This window comes from Grus americana, chromosome 10 (genome assembly GCF_028858705.1).
Source record: "Grus americana isolate bGruAme1 chromosome 10, bGruAme1.mat, whole genome shotgun sequence".
Taxonomy (NCBI): domain Eukaryota; kingdom Metazoa; phylum Chordata; class Aves; order Gruiformes; family Gruidae; genus Grus; species Grus americana.
Genome location: NC_072861.1, coordinates 4,191,962 through 4,215,992, shown reverse-complemented (window position 1 = coordinate 4,215,992; position 24,031 = coordinate 4,191,962). Strand labels below are relative to the sequence as shown.

The 24,031-nt window shown below is 36.3% G+C and overlaps 1 protein-coding gene across 10 annotated transcripts in view; it reads right to left on the bottom strand.

The window, feature by feature from the left end:
• SCAPER (S-phase cyclin A associated protein in the ER) overlaps window positions 1-24,031 on the bottom strand; it is a 161,002-nt gene that overhangs the window by 107,003 nt on the left and 29,968 nt on the right. For 9 of the 10 annotated variants that reach the window (XM_054836962.1, XM_054836964.1, XM_054836959.1 and 6 more), the window contains 11 exons: window positions 20,909-21,069; window positions 13,358-13,620; window positions 12,659-12,901; window positions 10,929-11,099; window positions 10,367-10,442; window positions 9,795-9,912; window positions 9,351-9,462; window positions 8,865-9,005; window positions 5,928-6,083; window positions 4,706-4,848; window positions 667-748 (listed from right to left, as the gene is read on the bottom strand). In XM_054836962.1, the coding sequence (XP_054692937.1) occupies window positions 667-748; window positions 4,706-4,848; window positions 5,928-6,083; window positions 8,865-9,005; window positions 9,351-9,462; window positions 9,795-9,912; window positions 10,367-10,442; window positions 10,929-11,099; window positions 12,659-12,901; window positions 13,358-13,620; window positions 20,909-21,069 (1,666 nt within the window). The remainder of the gene's footprint in view (window positions 1-666; window positions 749-4,705; window positions 4,849-5,927; window positions 6,084-8,864; window positions 9,006-9,350; window positions 9,463-9,794; window positions 9,913-10,366; window positions 10,443-10,928; window positions 11,100-12,658; window positions 12,902-13,357; window positions 13,621-20,908; window positions 21,070-24,031) is intronic. The other variant, XM_054836960.1, reaches the window with a different exon arrangement.

Sequence of the window (24,031 nt, the reverse complement as noted above, 5' to 3'; positions counted from 1 at the left end):
CCTAGGATAAAAATTTACATTATTTATCTTTAATTGAAACTTTAATACATAGTTCCACCGCAGAACCTTAAAAATATAATTTAACATTATAGAAGTCGTTACATCTCTTGAAAAATAGTGGATATCGCTTAAAAACTTGTGACACCTTGGTTCTGCATTAGACAGTCAATTCAGGTAAACAGGTGAACTACAAGGGGCTCGATCCTTATGCCTATTTTATGAAATAATTGGAGCCCTTCACGAAACAAAAGGAATACCATGCCACACGCAATGGCATCAATTTCAATACCTTGTGTGACTGGTGAACTGTCTTTACTAAACAGTGTGAGAGTTTTTACATATTGATTTTCCTCATGATTTAATTCAAAATTACATTGACCTCTCTTGGAAAGTACAGGTTTCCTTGTTCTCATGTTCAAAGCTTTGAAATTAATGAATTCCATAGAGCTTGGTCCTGTTCTTTCCAAACTACACAGTGTATGGTATACAGCAAGGTCCTCCTCTTAATGCACAAGTCTAAATAAAAATCTCGTGTAAAGTTACATAATTCAGGACACTGTACAGTGCACTGTAACACCTTCACTAAATAAAACATACAAACAAAAAATATTTTTGCAGAAATTCTGTGCTGTTGATGTATTTTTCAACTACGGTATCCTTTTATACCTTCAGTTGAATCTTCTTCTGTAGTTCTTCCATGGCTTCTTGTTGAGCTGCAGTAAGAGCTGCCAACCTCTCTTCTCGATCTCTAACCGAAAGATAATAAATATAGGGAAAACTTGCAATAATTTAACTCATGCATAATACAGACCAATTTATGTTTGAAATGGAGAACAAGCTCCTCCAAAAAAGTGAAGCTGAAGCTGGCTCAGTAGAAAAGGAAGTCAACAGAAAGCAACTTAGTTTACAGATGCTTTAACTGCGATTATTTAATAAAGGCAGACACTTGAACCTTTGTAGCAGAACCTGGATCATACCTCAGGCCAAACCACAGCAATGACAGTCAACATGATGCTACCAAATAGCGGTGAATGTGCTACCCTGCTACCGTTAGCGTTCTCCAGCCAATGGCTATAGTCAGTGAACCAAAGGGGAGGTGTACAATGGAAAAATCAAACAAAAACCGTACAGCAACGAGGGCGGTGCATTTTAGAAAAATGAGCACTAGTGGAAGTTTGAAAATATAAACTTATAGGTAAAACTTTGACCAGCATCAAATGATACAGTCATGAGTGAGAAATTGATGCTCTAGAATATGCAATTCTAAATGCTCAGAATACTGACAGCAGAAGATTAAGCATTTATCTTACTGCCACCTTCTGTGCATAACTGCAGTCAGGACCTTCTATGCTCACTGAACCTGTCTGCCCTACGTTCCTCTTCCATGATTCAGTTTTGAATCATGCCTCAAACTTCAGCTGTCCTCTTCACTTTTACCAACACTCCTTCCCCTCCACAGCAAAGTGCCAAAGCACAGCTGTCAGGCATGTGGATGTCAGTAAGAGCTTGTGAATCCCCTAAGCACCACCCTATTGAAGAGATTAAGGGGGTTTTTTTTTTCCACCTAAGAACAAGAGGTATAACTTGATCTGTTACTAAAACTATTAAGCAGAAACCTGCAGATAAGTTTCCTCAAGAACAACTTACGATCACTAAGACAAGGGATCTATTAAACCCTAAAAAGGAAGAAAGTCAGCTACTCCTGCTGTTTGCACAAAAAGAATTGGGATGGGAGAAAAACACTTCTACAAGTCCAGCAGCTGTGAAGGGCCAAAAGTAGTAACAAAATCTTTGAGTAAAACCGAGCAATGAAGAAGTCATTCAAAGATGTTAGCCACCTTTTAAAAAGGCATTCTACAATTAAAGTAGTTTGAGTGACAGAACTAGAGAGGATAACATAAAGAATGTTACTCCAGCTGCACTGAGTTTTGTTTTCTGTGGATTTCTGTTTGGTCTTTTTAAACAGAAAATTCACAGCAAAAAACAAAGTCATTTCAGTGAAAGTAGAAGGCTCAGATAAAGGAACATTTTAAAACAAAAAACCCACAGAAAATATAAAAGCAGATAGGAAAGACGACAGGGGAGGAAGCAAGTCTACCGATAAACACTACGCACAATTGTTCTTTCAGAAAGTATAAGCGAACACTTCCAATCACCATGGGTGTGGAGGGGGGCGAGGAAGAGATGATGGATGAGAAGCATTAGGTAGTTTATGTGCTATCTCCCCTGAGGTATATAAAGAAAGACTGAACTACAGTCTTTGTTTTTGTTTTAAAGAGCTCCTGACTCACACCACAAGCTGAAACAAATCACAACTAACACATGACCCAAACCCAAAGCTTATTTTAACTACTTCTTTCAGTATACATTTTTAAATATTTGTTTAATCCTACAAACCAAGACAAATTAATATCATTGTATACTTTGGATTAATAATACTTGAAACAAAATTCTAAAGTTTCAATTTATAGAGCATCAACCTTATTCCTGTAGAAGCCCTTCTGAAAAGCATGCTTTTTACATTATTAGGTTACATTATACAGTTTTATGATTTCTATTGACAAGAACAAAATTTTCCATATTATGGATTTCAACTCTCTGGAATATAAAATACTCTGAAATTACATCTAAAACCTTACTGGAATCAAGTTAATGTACCATAAGGGCAGAGGGGCTTTTAAAGTCAGTTTTAAGTACACTATTCCTTTCATACAAATGCTTTAATCACCACCAGATGCACATGGTAAAGCTCATACTGAAGGAACTTTAAGCAGATATTCCAAAAATTACTCATTCCAGCAAGTATTAAATCTTCAGGATAAGAGTCAAATCCTAGCAGCGGGGAAAAAAAAAACCCCAACAAAACAAACCACCAAATGATACCCCTGAGGTTCCACCAAAACATGCTGAAGTCCAAGATGGAAGGGACGGTACAGCCAGCTTCCTGTCAAGCTCATCTCTCCCTTAACTTCTAACCCAGGACACTCTGAATCCTCCTCTAATTCTACTATGTCAGAAAGAAACCTCAGAACTGTTATTAAGGAGATGCAATGACTCTGAGGCCACTCTGACCTAACAGAATCACCAGATTGTAGGGCAGCACACATACATTCTTTCCTACTCTTTCCCAAAATTATCAAGGAAAAAAATCTCTCTTGTATAATCAGCATCTGGCAAAGAAAAACAAATGCAAGCACGGTACTGCAATATCAAATACAAAGCACTTGAAAACTGAGTGCTATAGCAGCAAATATAGAGGAAATTTGCTGAAACACAGTACCAACAGAAGGCAAATGGAAATTGCTGTTCTTCACGTGTCATAATGAAAGTGGGGTGCAACAAAGGAAAGCGGCAGATTTAAAACTGATTAAACAGAAAGAGCAAAGATTTGCATGCCTTGAGCCTTTAGAGAAACTCTAACCGTAGAAGACCTAAGAAGGCAAAGATGCCAATACGACAATTATCTCACATTTGCTTACTGCGAGGGTTTCCTCAAATTTCAGAAAGATGTAGAAGCCTTGCACATGCAGTGGCTATCTTCCCAAAAGAGCATAACCAAAATTCTTCCTGTTAGTCCTAATCTTCCTCAAGCGTCTGTGAATGAGAGTAAGATACTGAAGGATCCCTTCCAACTCACCCTATCTCATTGTGTCTTTGGCTCAATATATTGAGGAAAGGTCCATGGAGTCCTGGGCAAGGCCACAGATCCTAAGCGCAATTCATTAAAGATCCAATTGAAAGTTCAAGTGCTTTAGGATGTCAAGCTAAAATTACTCATGATTTTGGAAGGTGAAAGAAGGTGATCGATACATTTCTGAATATTTTACTTGGAGGAAAAAAAAAAACAAACCAAACCTCTTCATGACAACTTTGAAGAAAACAAGCCGTGACAATAAAAACGTTTAAAGAACCATTAGTGAACATTTCTTGTCATAGGAAAAATGTAACATCTATTTAGGTTTTATGGAATGCTTGTGGCAGTGGAACTGTAGGGAAAGAGGGAATAACAGGAGGCGAATACAAATAGTATTTAGCAAAGTAAACAATAAGTAGAAAGCAGTTTTCCTGAATCAGCCTTGAAAGTAAACTTTTCTCACACCCCACAACGCCACCCAACATTCATTCTCTCTGCACTTCATGTTTGGCTCAAAAGACAGAGAGATAACAGCCCGTATTAAAAACCCCTTTATGAACTTTTGATTATGGGCAAAACCATAAAACCAAGTAGTTCGAAGGCAGCAGAATTAATGAAGCCTGATTTCCCGGCTTTGTGCTTCACAAACGCAATCTCTGGTGCCTACTAAGAGGTGAACTCAAATTGATGCCAGTAAGTCCAAAAGCTACTGGAGAGTGGAGGAACACAGGCATATTAATCTTGCTTCCTTTAACAAGTAAGCTAAAATATGAAAAAGGCAAATTATATAAAAGGTATTGCTAGCAATAAAACTAAGATTAATATAACAAAATACAGCCTTGCATGCTATATTGTGCATGTATCTAAGGAATACAAACATTTATTACAGAATTTACGATTACTCACCTGATTTCTTCTTTCAAACTATTCATCAATGATATTTATTAATGCTACTTTTTAAAATACTAAGCCTGAAGAGCTCAGAAGGTACTGTTGTTATAGAGAAGCTGCAGTTTGCTGGAAAAGACAACGATGAAGGGCAGGGAACCAACAAAATTATTGCAAAGTTACCTGGCCCTCTCCCGTGCTGCATCTTCTCGTGCTTTTTCTTTCTCCTGCCTCTGCTGTTCAATCCGCGCTTCTTGTTCTTTCCTCTTCATCAGCAGCTCCTCAACTCGGGCTTGCCGTTCTGCTTCTAGGGCTCTTTTGCGCTCCTAGACATAGAAAAGGAAATTCTAATGTTTCTTTTAGGAAAAAAACTGAAGGAATTAATGGAAATTGTATTTTAACATCTGCTAATAGAATTTTATCTTACTTCCATGATGGAGTAAGAACTGCATTTTTATTAAAGGAATACTATGCAAATATGAGTATATTCAGAAGCTTGAGCATACACTGAAAGCACAACTGTATGAACTAAGCTACACATTAATTGGCCATATATTTTGCTCATCCTGAAAAAGTCTATCCACTATAAAAGCTTATAAAACTAGTTCATTAATGTATTTCAAAACATTTTAAGCATCCCACAGGATACAGGTGACAAAAATAACATGTGCTCCCATGGAATATTAGTATTTAAATTACGATTCTGAAACTGACTGATATTATAAAACAAAACAGATTTTGACCATTTTTGCAGTATAACTGAATATACTCAGTACTCAATTTTTACTTTTCTCTGACTAATTAAGAAACTATACATGGTACTGTAAACCTGACAGAATGACTATACTTCTATCAGCAACAAGTGCAAAAATAAAGCATGTTTTAGATTCTAACAGAGAACAGTGCCAAAAAGGCATATGTGTGAGGCTGGGAAAACTTAGTATTGGAATGCTGTATTAAAAAAGAAAAAAACCCACAACAAAAACCAAAAGAAACCAACCCACACCACGACTCCAGGAACACAAACACATTTGCATTGTGGTTTTCATTGATCCTGTAAAAAGTATTGTAATTATGACAGTATGCATACAATAAGGAATATTCTTCTGTTTCTTCTCTCAAAGTTTTAAGTGTTACTAATAGAGTAGCAAGTATTTTTTTTAAAAAAAGCTTAAGACAGACATGAATCACCTACACAGCATCTGTAATACCTCTGCTAGAGAGGTTTTAAGACTCACCTTTCTCCCTCTTACCTATGAAAACATTATAAGGGAGAATCATATTAGAGTATATCTTTCCAAAGCTGAATAAAGGGGGTAAGATAGTAAGCAACAAAGACTGCACAGCCAAAATGAAAACCAAATACATATTTCATTGTCCCCCTACAACTGCAGATACATTATACCTGAACTGCTTCATCACGTGCTTGTTTTTCCTCTTGTCTTCGTTGGCGCTCTTCTTGTAATTCATTTAAGCGCTGTTCATATTCTTTCAGTTTATTCAACACATCATGACGTTTATTCTGAGCTTCTAAGGTGTTTATAAATGCAATTTCATTTACCTGCAAATAATCAGAAAGTGTAAGACAAGATCTGAGAAGCTGAAATAAGTTTCATTCTTAGGGAATTCCATCCCTTTGTTAATTATTCATTTGATAATTAAACTGGTGGGACATTTCTCCAGAATGGGTTGGAAAACTACCAAGTTGAGAATAAGGCTTTGGGGTTTTGTTGGGTTTTTTGTTTGTTTTGGGGTTTGGGGGTGGGTGCGTGTTTTTTTTGCTTTGGCTTTGTTTTTAAACAGGATAGCCCATGGAATATAAATGAAATTGAATTGTATCAGAAAAACAAGAAATTTTGAGTAAATACCAGGAAAATCTTCCCAGTTTTCTCAGCAACAAGACTTCATTAGTCTATTCTCTCAGCTGGATAAATTAGTAAAATATGTAAGTGCTAGTAGAATCCAACAGGTCTCTTGATCTAACTTTAAATATACACGTACTTGCTGAATAAAAAAGTGAAACTATACATACTGTGAATAAGGAAAAAAAAAATTAACAAGCTCATTGTCTTAATCTTTCTTATCAGTATAGCCTATTTCACAAACATTTTTTTTTCCAACCACAGGAAAGTGCAATACACAAGAATAAAAAAAGAAAATAATATGAAAAGGTTAACTTGAAAGAAATTTAATGTGAATAAAAACATCAAAGAATATGTTTTTCTACTACTTAGGTTCATGAAGGTAATCAATATTTTGTCCTTGCTACAAGGTTGCTGAACAAAATTCTTGTCAACTTTAGGCTTTTAAATGCAAATGCTTGCTTTAGAAATTTATATGTATGGGGAAAAAATCAAACTCTTATTTAACTTAACCTAGATTTAAAATAAAAATTTTAGAACCAAAGTTATTGATGAAAATAATAAAAAATTATCAGCTATAAACCATACTCAAACCTATGACTGAAACAGAAATTCTTTTGCTGTACTCAAAGTTCATGCTCTGAATCCACAAAATAAAAGACTAAAGAGAAGATACATGGACAGACAACAACAGATCACGTAAAGGGTGGAAGGATATTTTTGTTGCTTTGTTTACTGACTAGAATTCATTTACAGAATGGATTTCACAGTTCAGTAAACAAGTAAGCACTGGGAATTCAGACAACCAACTGGGAAGCAACAGTTACCATGGTCTTCAGCAATACTATCCATCAGCTATTTCTCTCAAGCCTTCTGGCCCAATTCATCTTTATTTCCAGAACACAAGAACCTCAAGAGGCAGCAGATCTTACACATCTAAACACACACAATACTTGAAACATCTGTTTAGCTGGGGAATTATGGCAAGTGTGATTTAGTTAATATGATTATAGAAGTCACACCGGTGTAATGAAATAATAATGAAGGTATGTTAGACTGAATTAGGTAATCTAGAAATCATTTTAATCCAAGAGACAGAAAGAGCAACTAAGTAAAAAAGCTAAATCAGTTTTGTTGTGCTTATCTTAAATAATACAGATGAACAGCTGCATCAATCACAGCTGGGATACACGCTCATTATAGAACACAACAGTTTCGTTTTAAGGAGATGCATGTATCTTTACTTGCGAAAAACAGTCTTTAAAATATTTCGTTTATGTTGTGCTGGTTTTGGCTGGGATCGAGTTAATTTTCTTCACAGTAGCTAGTATGGGAATGTGGTTTGGATTTATGCTGAAAACAGCGTTGATAACACAGAGATGTTTTTGTTCCTACTGAGCAGTGCTTACACAGAGCCAAGGTCTTTTCTGGTCCTCATTCCCCACCCCCACCCCCACCCCCATCAAGTAGGCTGGGGGTGCACAAGAATTTGGAGGGGCTGACCCCAACGACCAAAGGGATATTCCATACCATATGACATCATGCTCAGCAATAAAACTGGCGGAAGGCTGGTGGGATAGCCGCTGCTCAGGGACTGGCTAGGCATCGGTCAGTTGCTGGTGAGCAATTGTTTTCATTTGCATCACTTGTGTCACCTGGGTTTTATTTCTCTCTTTGTTAGTTTCCTTTTCATTACAATTTTATTTTCAATTATTAAAACTGGTTTTATCTCAACCCACAAGGTTTCTCATTTTTACACTTCCAATTCTCTCCCCCATCCCACCGTGAAGAAAGTGAGCGAGCGCCTGTGTGGTGCTTAGTTGCCAGCTGGGGTTAAACCACCACGATGTTTGTCAAAGTAATATGAATAAGATAAACCAAAAAGCATTCATCTAGTGCTCGTCTTAGGAAACTGGTATTAAAGGCAGAAGAACACTAACAAAATATTTATTTTAGAATAACTGCTGTGTGCTAACTGTAAGTTTCTCTTTACTTCCAACTGCTTAACAATATTAGTGGTGCAAAACACAGCAACAGAACCCTTGTTTAAGGGGACAGAATGCTGGATCTAGAAAGGATGTTTAACACAGGAGAAGAGCAATGAGCTCTCCTCACTTCTACATGCCAGAAAGCAGAGGATTGATAATCAGATCTTCTATTCCTTCCAGGAGCACTAGTTATCACCAAAAATGCTGCCGTGCTCTTTGTGAGGAACAAAAGCAGCAAGACAATTATCAGCTCTTTATTTCAACCCATCTTTTCTTCTACTTCAACACACCATGATGTCTAATAACAGCTAATTAATTTTAAATTCATTTTAGAGAAAAATTATCCCTTTTAGAGATTGGCATTTATCCACTTCATGGTTCCTGTGTTCCTATCTTAACTTGCACCATCCTTCACAACCTGAGCACTCTGAGGGACAAAACATATACGAGCATAACTCTTAAACAGTTCCCCTTTAAAACAAAATAAGTTACCTTAGCTTCTTCTTCTTGTGCTTTTTTCACAATTGCTTGTAGCTGCACTTCACGTTTAAATTCTGCATGCAGTAATTTTTCTTCCATCATCCTGCGTCTTTGATCTAATAATTCTTCTTTCCATTTCCGCACATCCTTCTCCTGTATGAGTAAATTCATTACTAATACAGTAACTGAAAATAGGGCCTGAATCTTCAGTTTAGCGAGATTTAGCATTTATGTTGGATTCATGCAACACAATTCTACTTTTATCACGCCTTTCCTGAACCTGAGTCAGTATAGTATGTCAGCAACACTCTCACAGAACTTCATGATTTGAAATAATGCTTTAATATCTGTAATGCATGAGTCATCTATGTGAACTCAGACACAGAGGAAAATTTCATCTCACTGCTAGTTTTAATCTGTAATATTTCTAGACTATGTGGGGAAAACAACTTTTCTGAAAGGCAGCAGACTGGCTCCTTTGTATTACAGAAACCTTACCCTCTCCATTAATTTTTGAAGCTTCAGTGTCTTCTCTTCACGTAACTTTTCTCTCAGCTGTTGAGCTTTCATTTGTTTCTCTTCATGTTTCTTTTTGGATTCTGCTATTGTTCTTTTAACAAAAAAACAAAGCAGAGCAAAAGCAAGCAAGACAACATTAACTGACAGTGTTGCAAACATTTCTATGTCATCTTCAGTAAGAGAAAATGAACAGGCTACTGGAGGGCAATTATTACCCTTAAAAGTAAATATTGTTCGTCTAGTCTTCAAATCTTTACTGGACAATGCAGCACAAGCCTAGTTCATTATGGAAATAAAATACTGGATTTCTATAACGCTTTCCACCCACAGACTTAAAGAAAGTAGCTTTACAAAGTTTCATGCAGCCATGAGTTTGGTTGCTTGTTTTCACTGGCTACTCAAGACAGGTAACAACTCTAAAACCTTTTGCGTGATGGCGATGACAGTTTCTCATGCATGTGTATTCCATGTCCAGGTGGACGTGCAGGCTCTTCTTCCACTCTGTCTCCCCAAGAATTACTCTGGCGCCACGATTCACGAGCTACACACAAAGAAAACAAAGACTTCAATAATTTAAACACACTTTTCTGGGAGAAGCATAATTAATGAGACTTAGATCCTCTTGAAGTTCTCTCTCAAATGGGTTCTCTTGAGTCTAAGTAAGGTGCAAACACAGACTGACGTATCTCTAACCCCTGTGCATTTTCAATGCTTAATGATGTTATTAGGCTTGTATCCAAAAATTAAGATAAAACTGGATAACAAACTTTAAAAGTCTAACAGAGAGATGGGGGAAGAGAGCTGAAGAGCAAAGACACACTGAGATAGTTTGAACACACAAGTCTGTCTAAGGAAAAGACATAAAAAACACCAACATCATAGTATTTAGATGTTAGGTGGATCTTCTGAAACCTTAACTAGCCATGAGTAAAATGAGCGTTTTTCTAAATTTTGCTGTCATTTCAACATAAGCACAGTAATATATGAAAATTTACCTTCATAATCTGCCAGGACATCATTCCAGTCCATAGATATACCACAGAAAGATATGCTCCCATTGCCCATACTAGCCTGAAATTTAATATGATCCGATCAGTAAAAACATAAACCTTAATGCGCAGGCGTACACACATATTAAACAGTGGCAACTCAGCGATATCCAGCAATGTTTCCAAACTGAATTAGCCATCTCAAAGACAGATGCTGTTTCTGATAGTAGAAATGGAAACTTCTGCTTCACCTAGAGTAGCTCCTGTGTGGTAGCAATGAAAATAAGTCCCAGCTCTCCCAGTTCCACACACAAAAAGAGGCAGCAAGACAATGACTGCAACATCAGAGGCTTTTGTACCACTCTGCAGCACTGTGCTGCTGAGTTCAGTAAGACTAAATATACCTTAGACGGTATGGTCTAATTATTGCATGACACTATTTACTTTATTTGCATGGAAAACAGGTTGCATTAACGCAAAAGTGAACACAAAGAAATTCTGTATTTATACTCTGCTGACATCAAAACCAGCTTGAAGTTGGGTACTTTAAAATAAATTGAACACTCACAGAGAAATCGCTATCATTGTCAGTCTCAATATTAATGTCATTGTTTTCCTCTGCTTCGATCTCTCTAGTTAATTGCTCTTCTTCTGCAATAGCACTAGCAATGGCTTCTTCGTTTGCCTTTTCCAGGCGATCTGCTAACTCTTCTTTCTTAGCAAGGACTTCTGCCATAGACTGTAGGAAACATGAAACCAGAAAAAAACCCAAAACCAAAATCAGTAGCAGGCACAAAAAAAGTGGTTTCCATATAGTTAACATGAATTATAAGATTTTTTTTTTCAACTTTTAATTACTTGTAGTTCCTTTACTGCTATATTTTGTGAAGGTAACTGAAATATAAATGTCACTAAAACTGTTAGCAACTGTTAACTCATTTAATAGCTACACAAAACAGTTATGAAATTAATTATCATTCACATCATTCCAAAATGTATTACACAAACACTGTCAATTAAAAGCAACAAAGACAACTCTTCTCTAATTATTCTTTTTAATACCTAGTCTTAGGGACTAAGCAACTGAAACATACTCTGAAACATTAATGGCACACCCTGCTGTTATCTCCGGAAAAGGAATCACGTTCCAAAGTATTATTTAAAGATGAAAATGGATCTGCAGATGAACTGTATCTGGAAACTTTACCGTGGTTAATACAAGGGAATCTCAGGCTGTACTTGTTTTTCAACATGAACGACAAGATAATTAGGCAAGAATGTAAGCCTGAATATGCTGACTGATTGTCGTCTTCTCTAATGTCCAGTACCAACTGGTTCATTTCCACTCAGCTACCAAACAGTGTGCCGCAAATCAGTGTTCAAAGCAATCTGATCAGGAGTAGTAAAATGCTCACAAGAGACACAGATCCCACCAAACTGTCAGCGTCCTGAATGGCTAATAATTGAGAATCTGAAACAGTGTTAGTGGATGAGATGCTAGAAATCAGCTCTAAAACTAAACAGATACCTGACTTGGAAACTACCTAGCAGGACTCCAGTTTGCAAAAGATGTTAAAGGAAAAGCGATTTACAGGAAAATTTCTGCAAAAAAGAATGTTAATCTAGTTTCTGAAAAAAAAAAAACCCAAAACATAACCTGAGAGTATAACCTGGAATTTACGTAGCATTACTACAATTCTCAGAGAATTCCAGTAAAGCAGACACACCTTGAAACCTGCAGAATTCTACAGACAAGAAAGGACACTCTTTTTGGGAAGCCACATAAACACAGAATACGGACTTCACGTTTGTTCCTTAAGAATGGCATTTGACCAAATGGCTAGTTGTACTGGAAGACCCAAGAGAGCAGCTCAGCTAGGCTCAAAAGGCAGAGGTCAGCATTTGTTTCTAACAGAATTTTGATATCCCATGTGTTTCCAGTTTGAATAATTAGCAAAATCGGAGTAAGAATTTAATGAGAGTCTGACTTAAAATGATTGATAGTGGAAGGACATGAAAAGTTATGGCAAACATATATGTAAAGAAGGTAGTAAGAGCACAGATCTCTATTCCAAATAACACTTTTGTATCTTCCTAGCTTAAGTTCAGAAACATTGCTGGAATTAAATCCTATCATGAAAAGTATCTGTTGAACAAATTATTTTTTTCTACAGTAAGTACCTTATAGACTTTTCTACAGTTTCTACAGCTGGCTAACAATAAATGCTGTGCAACACAGAATGAGACAATTAAGGCTTATATTTATTATTTACTCAGAAATCTTATAAGATTTCTTACCAATCTGGCAGCACTCACATTTGAAATATCTGCGGGATCCATTTCAGTTTCAGTTTTAGCTTTTTCTGTGTGATGCTGGTCTATACTATCAGTGGTCAGGGAGGAAGCTTCATTAATCTGCAGAGTTTTTGAAGTACAGTCAGTATTTGTGAAAACTGCAGGCATCTCAGAGACTGTTTGTAAGGAATCTTCTTGCAACGGCGTGCCAGTGCTCCCATTGTCTTCTGAGGCGTGTGCTGTTAACTAATAAGAGACATTTGCAAAATTAACAAAACATAACATACTGATTTTTAAAGTCACTAGAGTGAAAAGGATTTTAACAAAATACCTGGCAACCTTACAGTGAGTGATGCAAATAATTCCACGTGTATTTCCGTTGCTAATACCCTTGCGAAAGTTGGGTCTTTCTACCAGAAATCTTCTATGTATGGGATGTGCCTAATGCTGAGCTTTTGGAAAACGTGGGAAACCTGTCCACAGCATTGTAAAATTCATGGTTCATCTTATGATTTTTAACTTGCCTGTTTGTGCCAACATCTTAATGCATTTCCATAAATGTAACTGAAATAGCCATTATTTTAAAATCCTTTTCCAATCTGATTAGCAAATAAAAGGTCTAGACAACACTACCTTTAGAAAATGCTCTAAAGAAAAAGTTGCAAGATTTAAGGTTAGAAAATGGTTCAAAATTGTACTGACCTGAGTCCTTTCTGTAAGAGGATCTTCAGGCTGATGTAAAGGATCTTTCTGTACAAGCTCCGTGCTTTTGGATGCACCACTGTCAGGGAGCAAACTCCCACGCTTATTCTCTGATGGTGGTGAAATGATGTTTTCTTTATCACTGTCACCTTTGGACTTTAGCGATTCCGCAGCTACAGGAGTTTTTGTTGCCAAAGCTGTGGATCGAGATCGAACAGGCCTTCCACGCTGAACTGTTTCCCAGCCCTCTGCATCCTTTCGATCTACATAAAAAATAAAACATCCCGTTCTAAGAAAGGGAGACTTATAAGTAGAAGTATTATAAACAACTATTTTATTACAGTATTACACAAGTTGTATGATAAAAGTGTTCATTAAAAATCAATACCCAAAAAATCAATGAAATATTCTTTAGCAAAGCTTTTTACTTCAAGGAGCACTATCAGTTTCAAAAACACTGAACAACTGTATTCATGGGACCAGTTCTCTTTCTTCAGGAAGCTAAGCTAATCCTACACAAAACCACGTGAAAAACGGCAACATGTACTTAAGCTTTTCAGGCCTATGTTGCTGTTTCACGAGATGGTAAAGCACAACAAAGCAATCACACTCTTGTTGTTCTTTGTAGTAACAGTAACCTTAGAGGTCTTTTGTGAAAGTGTAAATCTCTGCAAGTACAAATATAATTGCACTTCTGAGCCTGGAAAGTGTTGTCCAGAATGTGGTTTATTACTCCTCCAGAATAGTTTAGTTTACTTTTTCCATTTGTTCTATCCTGATACTAAAACTACACTAATCAGTGTCAGCTTTTGGAAAATGTCTTTTCCTGGATTCCAGGAAATAGCAAAATATTGCTACAGCAGGACCGCAAATTGACAGAGAAAATAGAAGAGTAGTTTTCTTCAATTTACTTTGATGAGTAAATAGCTGTTAAATACAACTTGCCAATCAACATTTCTGGTATCTAATCTAGGTACATACCTGAAAAGCCTTCAAAGTTACATTTGTCTGCCTAAAGTATCGGGTCTTAGGTGTAATCAGATTTCTAGACTATCAAGGTGAACCTCTTTCTCCATATATAGCATTTTCGTGGCCAGCAACTAATACCAGCACATCATTTCCCATACATCTTGAAATGACTGTGATTCTTTTGAGACCTGATGGTACAACTCACAAGCGTGAAAGATAAACTCATGTGCATCTATTTGCCAAACAAAAGTTCTTGCAAAAAACTCAAGAACTAACTATGCACGACATTTTCCAAGATACCTTTGGCATAAACTATTTCTAAGATCATTCACATAAAAGGAAGAGAAGGGTGTGGGAGGTTATTTATTACGTGGAGGAGCAGAAAATCAAAAAAGCAACACTAAATTGCCTGCTTTACAGAGGGGAAAAAAATCTAGAATAGAACTCATATAAAAAATTTAATTCTCTGGGTATTTCTAAAACTTTTACTAACAAAGATGGTCCTGTAGCTCAGACATGAAGATCAGAGCTCAAACATTAAAGTTTAACATAAATATGAATAGGATTAAATATGAGTCTACTTGGTTGTCAAAAAATGTAATCTGAAACACCCAAGGGTGGTGAGAAAACAGAATGATGAATTGCACATTACCAACTTAAAGACTGGCTTAAAACTTGCATTTCCAGAGATTTGATTTTTAAAAGCAAAATACAAAGTAGTTTTAAAAATATACGATAAAAGCGTTATGCTCTCTAAAAATACCACGTGCTTTCACTAGGAACACGTGATGGTTAGGTTACAAGAAATGAACCATCTTTATGGACTGCCAGTAACATCTATATGCAGGTCAACACACCCATAGGGATATGAGAGAACAAAATATTTTTTTCTTCCTTTCAGAACATGTATTTTTTTAAAAGCAATTTACAGTACATAAAAAGGACCTGTCTTAACATTAATTTTCATGGTCAAAAATCCTTGAGTCTTTTTAAATTTCCCTCCCAGGCATGTGTTTCTAGCAACTCTAACACGTGTACAGCAATTCTGGTACCAACACTTTCGGCAGAAGTGCTATACTACAAAGCACTGCAGTCGCAGTCATAGGACTGCCAATAAAAATGAAGATTATTTTACATAAAAGATAAACCTGTTGTATCTACTGGACTAAACTACCTTTAGGTGGTCTTGAACTGCTGTTCAACATCAGCAGTAACCACTAAACTGGAAACTAATGGCACTTTCATACATTGCTATATACCTTGGCATCTAGCATTTTACAAATATTAAGTGCTCGTTTAAGTACTGGATTCTTTTAACATCTCAGGTTGAAACACAGCAGCCGAGACCAATGGCTGATGTACATCATGAGTTACCAGTGAAGTTAATAGGACCATACCGAAATTTATCTTAGCTGAGCAGCTTGTACAATAGCTCTTTTTATATAACTATGTAATTGTTCACAAACCTTAACTATACTGATAATATGACAGATACAAAAAGATAATTCAATTTGATATTGTACTGTTTTACTCTAGAAAATTCACTGTATATTTTAAGGTAAACAAAATTCCAAAACTTCATGTGAATGACTATAGCTGATCTGTTTAGATTACCGATGGTAACCAGAGACGGCATACCTCTGCAAAAAGCCTTTCTATGTTCATTCCCCCTATGTGCACTTGCACATGCTTCCGTATGCACCACTGATTAGAGACGGGAATGGCAGTCAGAAAGATATGGATTATATTTTTTTGCTTTACCACAGACTTTCCATTTGACCCCTGTAAGTGATTTTGGCTTTATTTTCATTTCTTCATCTTTCTATGGAAAAAATATTATTACCTACAGGACCAAGTGATTGAAACATGTTATTACCCTCTCAGAGACAACCTTATCTCTGACAATACTCCAGGGAATAGGGTTTTAATTGCACAAGAATCACAAACAGATTGACTGCAGAAAGCTCCAGGCACAAAGCCTCTGTAGAATAGGGCCCTGCATGACGTGGGACAACAAGGACTGGTTAGACCCCTTGTGTATCACAGCTGCTCCTACCCCACTGACTTCTGTAATTGGTAGGACCACAAAGATTTTGCTGTGCATAGCTTATGATAAAATTTGGCCAAGAAATTTCCCTGGCAAGTAATATACAGACAACGAAGAGACTGTTCAGAAGACTGCTGAAACCCACCAAAAAACCTCCACTGCTTTACTGCAGCAGACTTTTGGATTGTGACTCCTTTTGCTTCTCATTTGCAAAACAAGATTGTTGCAAGATTTCACTTCTACTTGTTCCGAAAATTGAAGTCAGCTCTTACATACGGCATCTTTTCTACATTAAAAAAGATCAGGAGATGCCCTTTAGTAGTATCTACTACATAAAGATAGTTTTACTAACATCTAGATAATAAGATATATTAATCTTCCATATATATTTATCAATAATAATGGTACTAATATCTTCTAATATCTTTTACTAGTGTCTACTGAAGTTTATGACAGTCTACTGAAGTTACTTCTACAAAAAAAATGTTAAAAATTCTTGCCTGCCTTGCCTAATTGATTCCTTGTTTCATGACGTATTTCTCTAAAATGACGGAATTAATCAGAATTATTCAGAGCATGGCAAAGCCATAATCACACTTACTACAATAAGAACAAATCTTTTAGTAAAAGCCATACATACTCAATTTTTAATTTGAATTTGTTCACTGTCAGAGTCATAATTATTACTCATTCAATTATTTTATCAGACTGCTGAAATATTTGGAATCAGTTTAGCAGTTTTATGCCATCTGACAATGAGCTGTGCACAAGGATTTACTTTTTCATTTTAATTCACTTATCAGTTTAGTATTCAGTCATTTCCAGGCACGTTTTTAACAAAAAGTTTGCAAAACTAATACATGTATTGACATGAGATCACATAATCTGAAGCAAAGTTAATACTCAATAGGGTGTCACCCTTCCTCCCTTCCTTCATTTTTTCCCCGTAAGTCTGGAATTCTTTTCATACAGCCCAGTAGCCACCTCCACATGCTCAATATCACATGCTGGGTTTGATTACTCCCCGAGTTTTGCTAATGAATAATTCATTTGACTACCTTGCTCATTCTCTAGTTTCATTTGAACTTCCCTGTCCCTGCTTGCTCTTGTATTACGTGGAAGCGACAAGCCATCTGTTATCCTGAGGCCCTCGCAGCCACCAGGGCCTTACTCTTTCACAGTTAGTCCATCTGGAAGAACCAGCCAAGCAGCCTTACTGGCAACAGCAATAAAATAAATCTAGGCGAGTATGTGCAAAACTCTTAGGAGTTCTACCTCAGGAGACACATGTCCCGTCTTCAAATTTACCTGCAAGTAATATACTACCAAAGCCTGTCTGACCTTCCCCACTCAGTACTAAACTTCAGCCCCAATTTTTTTTTTAATCTGAAGTAGTATTACTATATCTGAGAGGCACTTTGGAAAGCCATGATTACTCGACAATCTGGAAGCAAATCTAGAAACACGAACTCAGTCGAAACACAGTTACAGGGCAGAAGACATGAAAACCAGAAAAATAAAATAAAATAAAAATTAAAATAAAAAGAAAGATAAAGAGAAAATGTAGTGGTGCCAGAAGTGGTAAATTTACAAACCATAACAAATGATGGTGAGTTAACAGGCAAGACCTTAGAGATGTTAATTGTCAGACTACTTTTAATGGTCACTTAAATATACAAGAATGGAAAGAAAAAAAGATAAAAAAAGAGACTGAATGTAACAATTTCAACAGAAATTGTGCTTAAGAATTTAACAACCCAGTCAGGAATAAACTGTCCTTTGCTGTCTGTGATGACATTCCTGCAATTTGTTCTTAATACACAGAAGTTACACAGCATTCCACGAAGATCAGGTGCCAGCATGTCTGAACCCAAACCAGGACAGTTACTTCAGAGAACTGTATGTCCCGCAAAGTCTGAAGTCTTAGCTACATTACAAAGAACACCTATTCACAACTATGGACATGAGCAATTAATACAGGAAAGTTAATAACAATAATTAATGTGACTAGATTTCAAGTGTGGCAACAGAAAAAAAAGTTCGCTATTTCTGAGTTTACATGTTCTTGACTGCCCTTTCCCCTAAGTTGTGTACAAACAATAAACAATTACTCTAATTGTAAGCACCAATTTCCTGTCTTAATACACACTCTAAAGTTGTATTACCTATCTCCCCTCTTACCACCAGCACCTGGGAATTAATTTTATGCTAGGCTGTTGTCTCTGTGTACTACTGTTACCAAGCCAATCTTTTCTCTTGCCATAAACTGGTCAGACAATAAAACTAGACTATGTTTCATATTGTAGAAAATACTCAAGCACGAAAGACAATTTTTTTAAAAAAATTCATGAAAATATTGAAATAATAGTGAGTTTAATGAGGGAAACGAGGTAAGATGATTTAACCTGATTTAATTATGCCTCCAGAAAAAAATAATTTAAAGAAATATCAGGAAAAATAATGCGTTTCTCTCTCCCTAAGGACTGACTTAGTTAAATTTGGAACTTCCATCAACCATGAAACAGATACAATATTATACCACTCATCCACTTCACAAAAACATTGTCAGGCTTAATGATAATGCTGTTGAAAACCACTGGAGAAAAAAGTGTTTTAGGGAAATTGCGCCACTGTAAGGCCCAGCTGGGCTTCAGGGCGGGCCAGAAAGCATCACAGGGTGGCAGAAGGAATCCTCCCTCCCACAAGGACTGCATGTACCAACAGCTGTGAGTGCATTAGCTGGTGGACAGGCAGAGCAGATGATACACAAGCCTCGTATCTGCTTCAATAATGCATGCCAAGAGCCTTTGTGACTCCCTTTGCGTAAACTTCACTGATAGGAGCACAAGAGAATCCGTGAGGTTAATTTGATTTTACCAAAGTGATTCTAGCCTCCATACAAAGGATAATGTGCTCCTAAAGAGAATCTGAATTGTTAGAAACATTATAATTCAGCCATGAGAAAATCATTGAAATTCTCCTATGCTGAATGTCAGAGAGAAGAGATTCTTAAGAATAAACAAAGCCTCTAGAAGGAATGACTTATTCCTTAAAATCAAGTGTTTCAATTCTGAATTGTATAGTACATTTGATTTTGAAAATTACTGAACACTTCTAGGTCAGTACTACAGGACCTAAGTGTTTTCGCTCTTTTTGGAGCTCATCAGCTGCAGGTAACAGCTGATAAAATACAGCACAACGCTGACTCTTCAGCCATCTAAATGCCTAAAACTAACGTAAGGATAAGGTCTTTTGTTTCCCTTTTAGCCTCTTAAAAGTGTTATCCATATGGAAGCGCAGATCAGTTTCATTCCCTGTGTAGCTAATAAAATTCTCCACATGCACGAGAATCCCTAATAAAGGTATTTTAACAACAGCTTGTTATGAATAGCTTCAACTCCTGGCAAAAACTGAAAGTTGAATTACACCTTCAGGTACAGTGCTGAAAACTCAGCCACAATGCTACCGTTCTCTAATCAGCTCATTGCAACTACACGGAGCAAGATACTCCCTCATGCAAACAGCATCAATTAATTCCCATTCAATCAACCACTTTTAGAGTATGCTTTTGATGGTTCTTTTCTAAGCAGAAGAATCCACATACTACTGAGCTTACTTATGTTAAATTGAAAGACACTTGGACAAGTTATTTTAGTTCCATAATATACCACAAGTCTCCAAACCACTATACATGACTTCTACTACTACTACAGGTTGAACATGCAACTATGTTACATTAATATTCTATTACAGTAATTTTTCTTTTAAAAAAACAAATTATGAACATTTCTTTTTAATTTGTTTTTAGAATATCCATTTCCACATCCTGCCTGCTGATTTTGCAGAAAGTCATCTGGGACCACACATGAAAAAAATAAATGGAAAAAAAGCATCTCTGAAGACAATCTCAGAGTTCCAGTGTGTGCAAAACACCTAACTTTATAAACCAAAAGGTAAAGGTTTTTTTATGTCCACAACTAAACAAATCTTTTCTAGAACAGAAGACCCGAGCATCAAGCATTCATCAAGGAGAATCTTCAGAAAAACAATTCATAACTGAATATGGTCATTCTTGTGATCAAGGAAAAAACATCAATTGTTACTTCAGCACAGTTCTGGTAACATCATCTCCCCGGGCATGTAAAACTATCTTGAGCTCTTTTACAGATTCCTGGACATGTATTATTCTTTATATTGTTAAACCATTCCAAATTGCAGTTAGTTAGATTAGCAGTTTGTGACCCAAGACCTTTCGTTTCTTGGGGTGTTATGTACTACTATTTTAACAGATCAAATTCCAGTTAGTGGGAATACAGTGAACTGTTACCTACACATGAAAACACAACTTTGTCCCAAACTTAACTACTATAATGATAATGTATGGCTGCATTAATCTTTTCTCGTGATACTTACTTTAAATATTCTATTTTGCAAAATTATACTTAATTTTGGTTTGAAAATAGGTCCTCACACTCTGAACTAATGTTATACCATACAGTTAGTGAAAATAACTTAAGCTGCTTAAAAAGACTTGCCATTTTTCCGCGATGACTTCTGTACTGGAGGTGGCAGACAGGTTTGTGCAGTTGCTATCTCAGGACTGGCAGCTTTATTTCCATGATTAGCTTTCACCTTATCCGCCCAACTTACACCAGAAGGAGCCAGGCGTGTTGCAGAAATTGTCACTGCAGGGTTCCTAAATGAAAGTCACAGCTCTTTTTAGTGTCTAACCAAATCACAGAATGGTTCGTTAGAAAACTTTATCAGGACACTCTCTGATTCAGACTGAGAGCTAGTTTGAAAATTTTAAAAATGTCTAGTGGCTGACAAAATATGCAGCACTGTAGCAATAGACAAACAATTCCCACAAGAAACATTCTCTGATACTAAATTTTCAAATCATAGAAATGAACACATGATGAGCATTTAGAGCCAAATCTAACAGCTCTTCTAGTGCATCTTCCTGGGTCCTGCCCAAGTGCATCAATGAACTGTACAGAACAGGCTGCAACCACTACTAACACGAGGAGTCTACCGAAGCGTATGTGCAAAAAGTCCAAAATGAAGTGCAGGTTTCATTGTAAATGTAGATCACACAAATCCATAAGGTACTCTGTTCCGAGGTTAAGCAAATAAAAGAATAGCTCTATTTTCTATTATCTGTTTAGCAAAAATAAATTGTAAATCCAGAAGGGCATTCTATTAATTCTCAGAAAGATCCAAATGACTGCCTAAACTTTGCATTTCTGGATGGACAGAACCATAGTGGGTTTTAAATTTTATTTTGTTTTGCCTTTTGTAAAAAGTTGCCATTTCTGCACAAGGTTTAGAGAAAAAAAAAAGCTGTATTTTTTTTTTTAAGTGAAGGCAAGCAGAATTTTTTAAATTGGAAAATGGTAGCATTCATTCCAGAAGCACATGTTCAAAAAGTGTCCAATTCTCTTCTGTAACAAGAGTCATTTTATCTGTAATCATACAACTGATTTCTCTTCCAAGCTTTACAACACTGATTAAAACAGTCCAAGAAATCCAGCTGCCTCATTGCTAAAACAAACCAAGGATAAAGAAATGGAGATCTTGCAAGTTTTGAACAAATATGTAGAAAACTCCCATATAACTAGACTGTTCATTTATTTTAAGCCTGGTGAGATGTCAATTTGTCATTATTTCCTATTTTTATCAAGTCAGTCATCAAAAAAACCTATCAGGAATAATTTCATAAATGATAAAATCCCGGCCAATTGGCTGGTTTGTTTTTAATAATCCTTACTGATCCTATAGGGATGCAAAACCATTTCACATGAGGAAAGCAGGAAAAGAGGCCAAGCCCCATACCCTGTCTCCGATAGTTCCATACACCTGAGCAAATGGATTATCAGAACTGTCCAGTACAGAAGGATTTTTCCTTTGGGATACTCTCCAGGTAGCAGCAATTTACCCTGAAAAGTTGTTGTAATTTATTAAACACATCTTTGTGTCTAATAACCAAAGATGGACTTTAATTTTGCGATATTAATTTCTGAAGTAATTCATGCTTTTGGCATCCAAAGCATCACATAATAACAAATTCTACATACTAAGTCTTGAAAAATATATCTGTCATTTTCAGCTTGGTGTCTGAGCATTTCAATTAGTGCTCCAAATTCCTTTTCATAAAAAAAAAATGTACAAAATTTTCCTGCTCATCTTCTCTGTAAGTGAATTTATTTATCATATCCATCTTGTGACCTCTTCTCCAAATTCTTTTCTTTTCGCATCAACACTGTTGGATACTTCTGATTGTTCCCGTTTCCAGTTTCTGTACTTTCCCTAATTTGTCTACATTGCTTTTGGGCAGAGATGAAGATGACCAAAGGTACGAGCCATTCACTGTGAATTTCTACAGTGGTATAACACCACCTTCTCTTCTGTCCTCTATTCCTTTCCCAGTAATTCCTAGCATTCTGCCAAAAATTTCCATAGCACCAAGAATCTCTAGACCCTTGTTTTCTATCCTATTTTCTCACACACAAAATATTGCAGTTGTCTGGTGTTGCCTTGCTTTGAGACACAAAAGCAGACTAAGACAGAAGAAAAATATTGCAAGTCTGAAGGACAGAAAACTCATCTCGGTATTAGCTGCTTTAACAGTCACAGTTGCTAATCATCTCCCTGTGATGGTGAATAAAACAGCTCCAGCAACAACAGCAACATCTAATGACATTAAAAAAAAAAGGCTTAGCTGACAAACATTGTTATGCTGAGCTGTTGGTTGTGTTCTAATAAAAATAGAAGAGCGTTGGTTTCCACCAGATTCAATTTTTTCATTTGTCTACTTGTGCCTATTTTCTCCCCACCAACATGCATTTAAGCAGACACCTCTCAAATGTTGTCAGGTAGGTATCAACATATACATCTACACAGAGACTAGCACCATTGGAGCAATTTTTCCACCAAATACACTTTGTAGTATTTTTGTAAAAATATTTGATATTCAAAATTTAAGAGCTCAATACTCAGAGGTACTGACCAAATATTCTAATATTGTATCTCTGCTGAGGACATTGTAACCACTTACAAAACAGGATAGTTATGTGCTCTAGATCCCAACAAACCCAAATGAACTAAAAAACACACCCTGAGAAAGCTTTAAATTGGCCACATACGTGCTCTCCAGAAGTGAAACAGCACCAGACAGCGGTGCTCTAAACTGGTGTTTACGCACATTTTTGTTGAACTGCTTTCAAACAGCCATTTTCATTTTAACAAGTAAAAGATGCTTTATTGTAGCATATAATATGCTCTATATTTAAAGTAGGATCAGTTTTGCAATTCATCAGAATCATAATAATCGCACTTCACATTCACTCTTTTTGACCTGTATTTACTTTTGCACTCTCAGCTGGCCATTCACATTGCACACACTGGCAATTTTAAAACGCCAATTACAGACATTTTGACCTTTATTTTGTACTGGGAAGAGAGTATTAAACACATAGCATGAAATACACTAGTTGTATTTTATCTTCAGGTCTTTGGTAATTAAACATGTAACAGAGTAAGTAAAAAATTACGTCCCTGATATGATTTTCTTTTACAGACCATGTACTTTTCTTTCATGAACGCAAATGATTGCATATATGACTTAATAAACAGCAAAACAATACATTGATTACTAT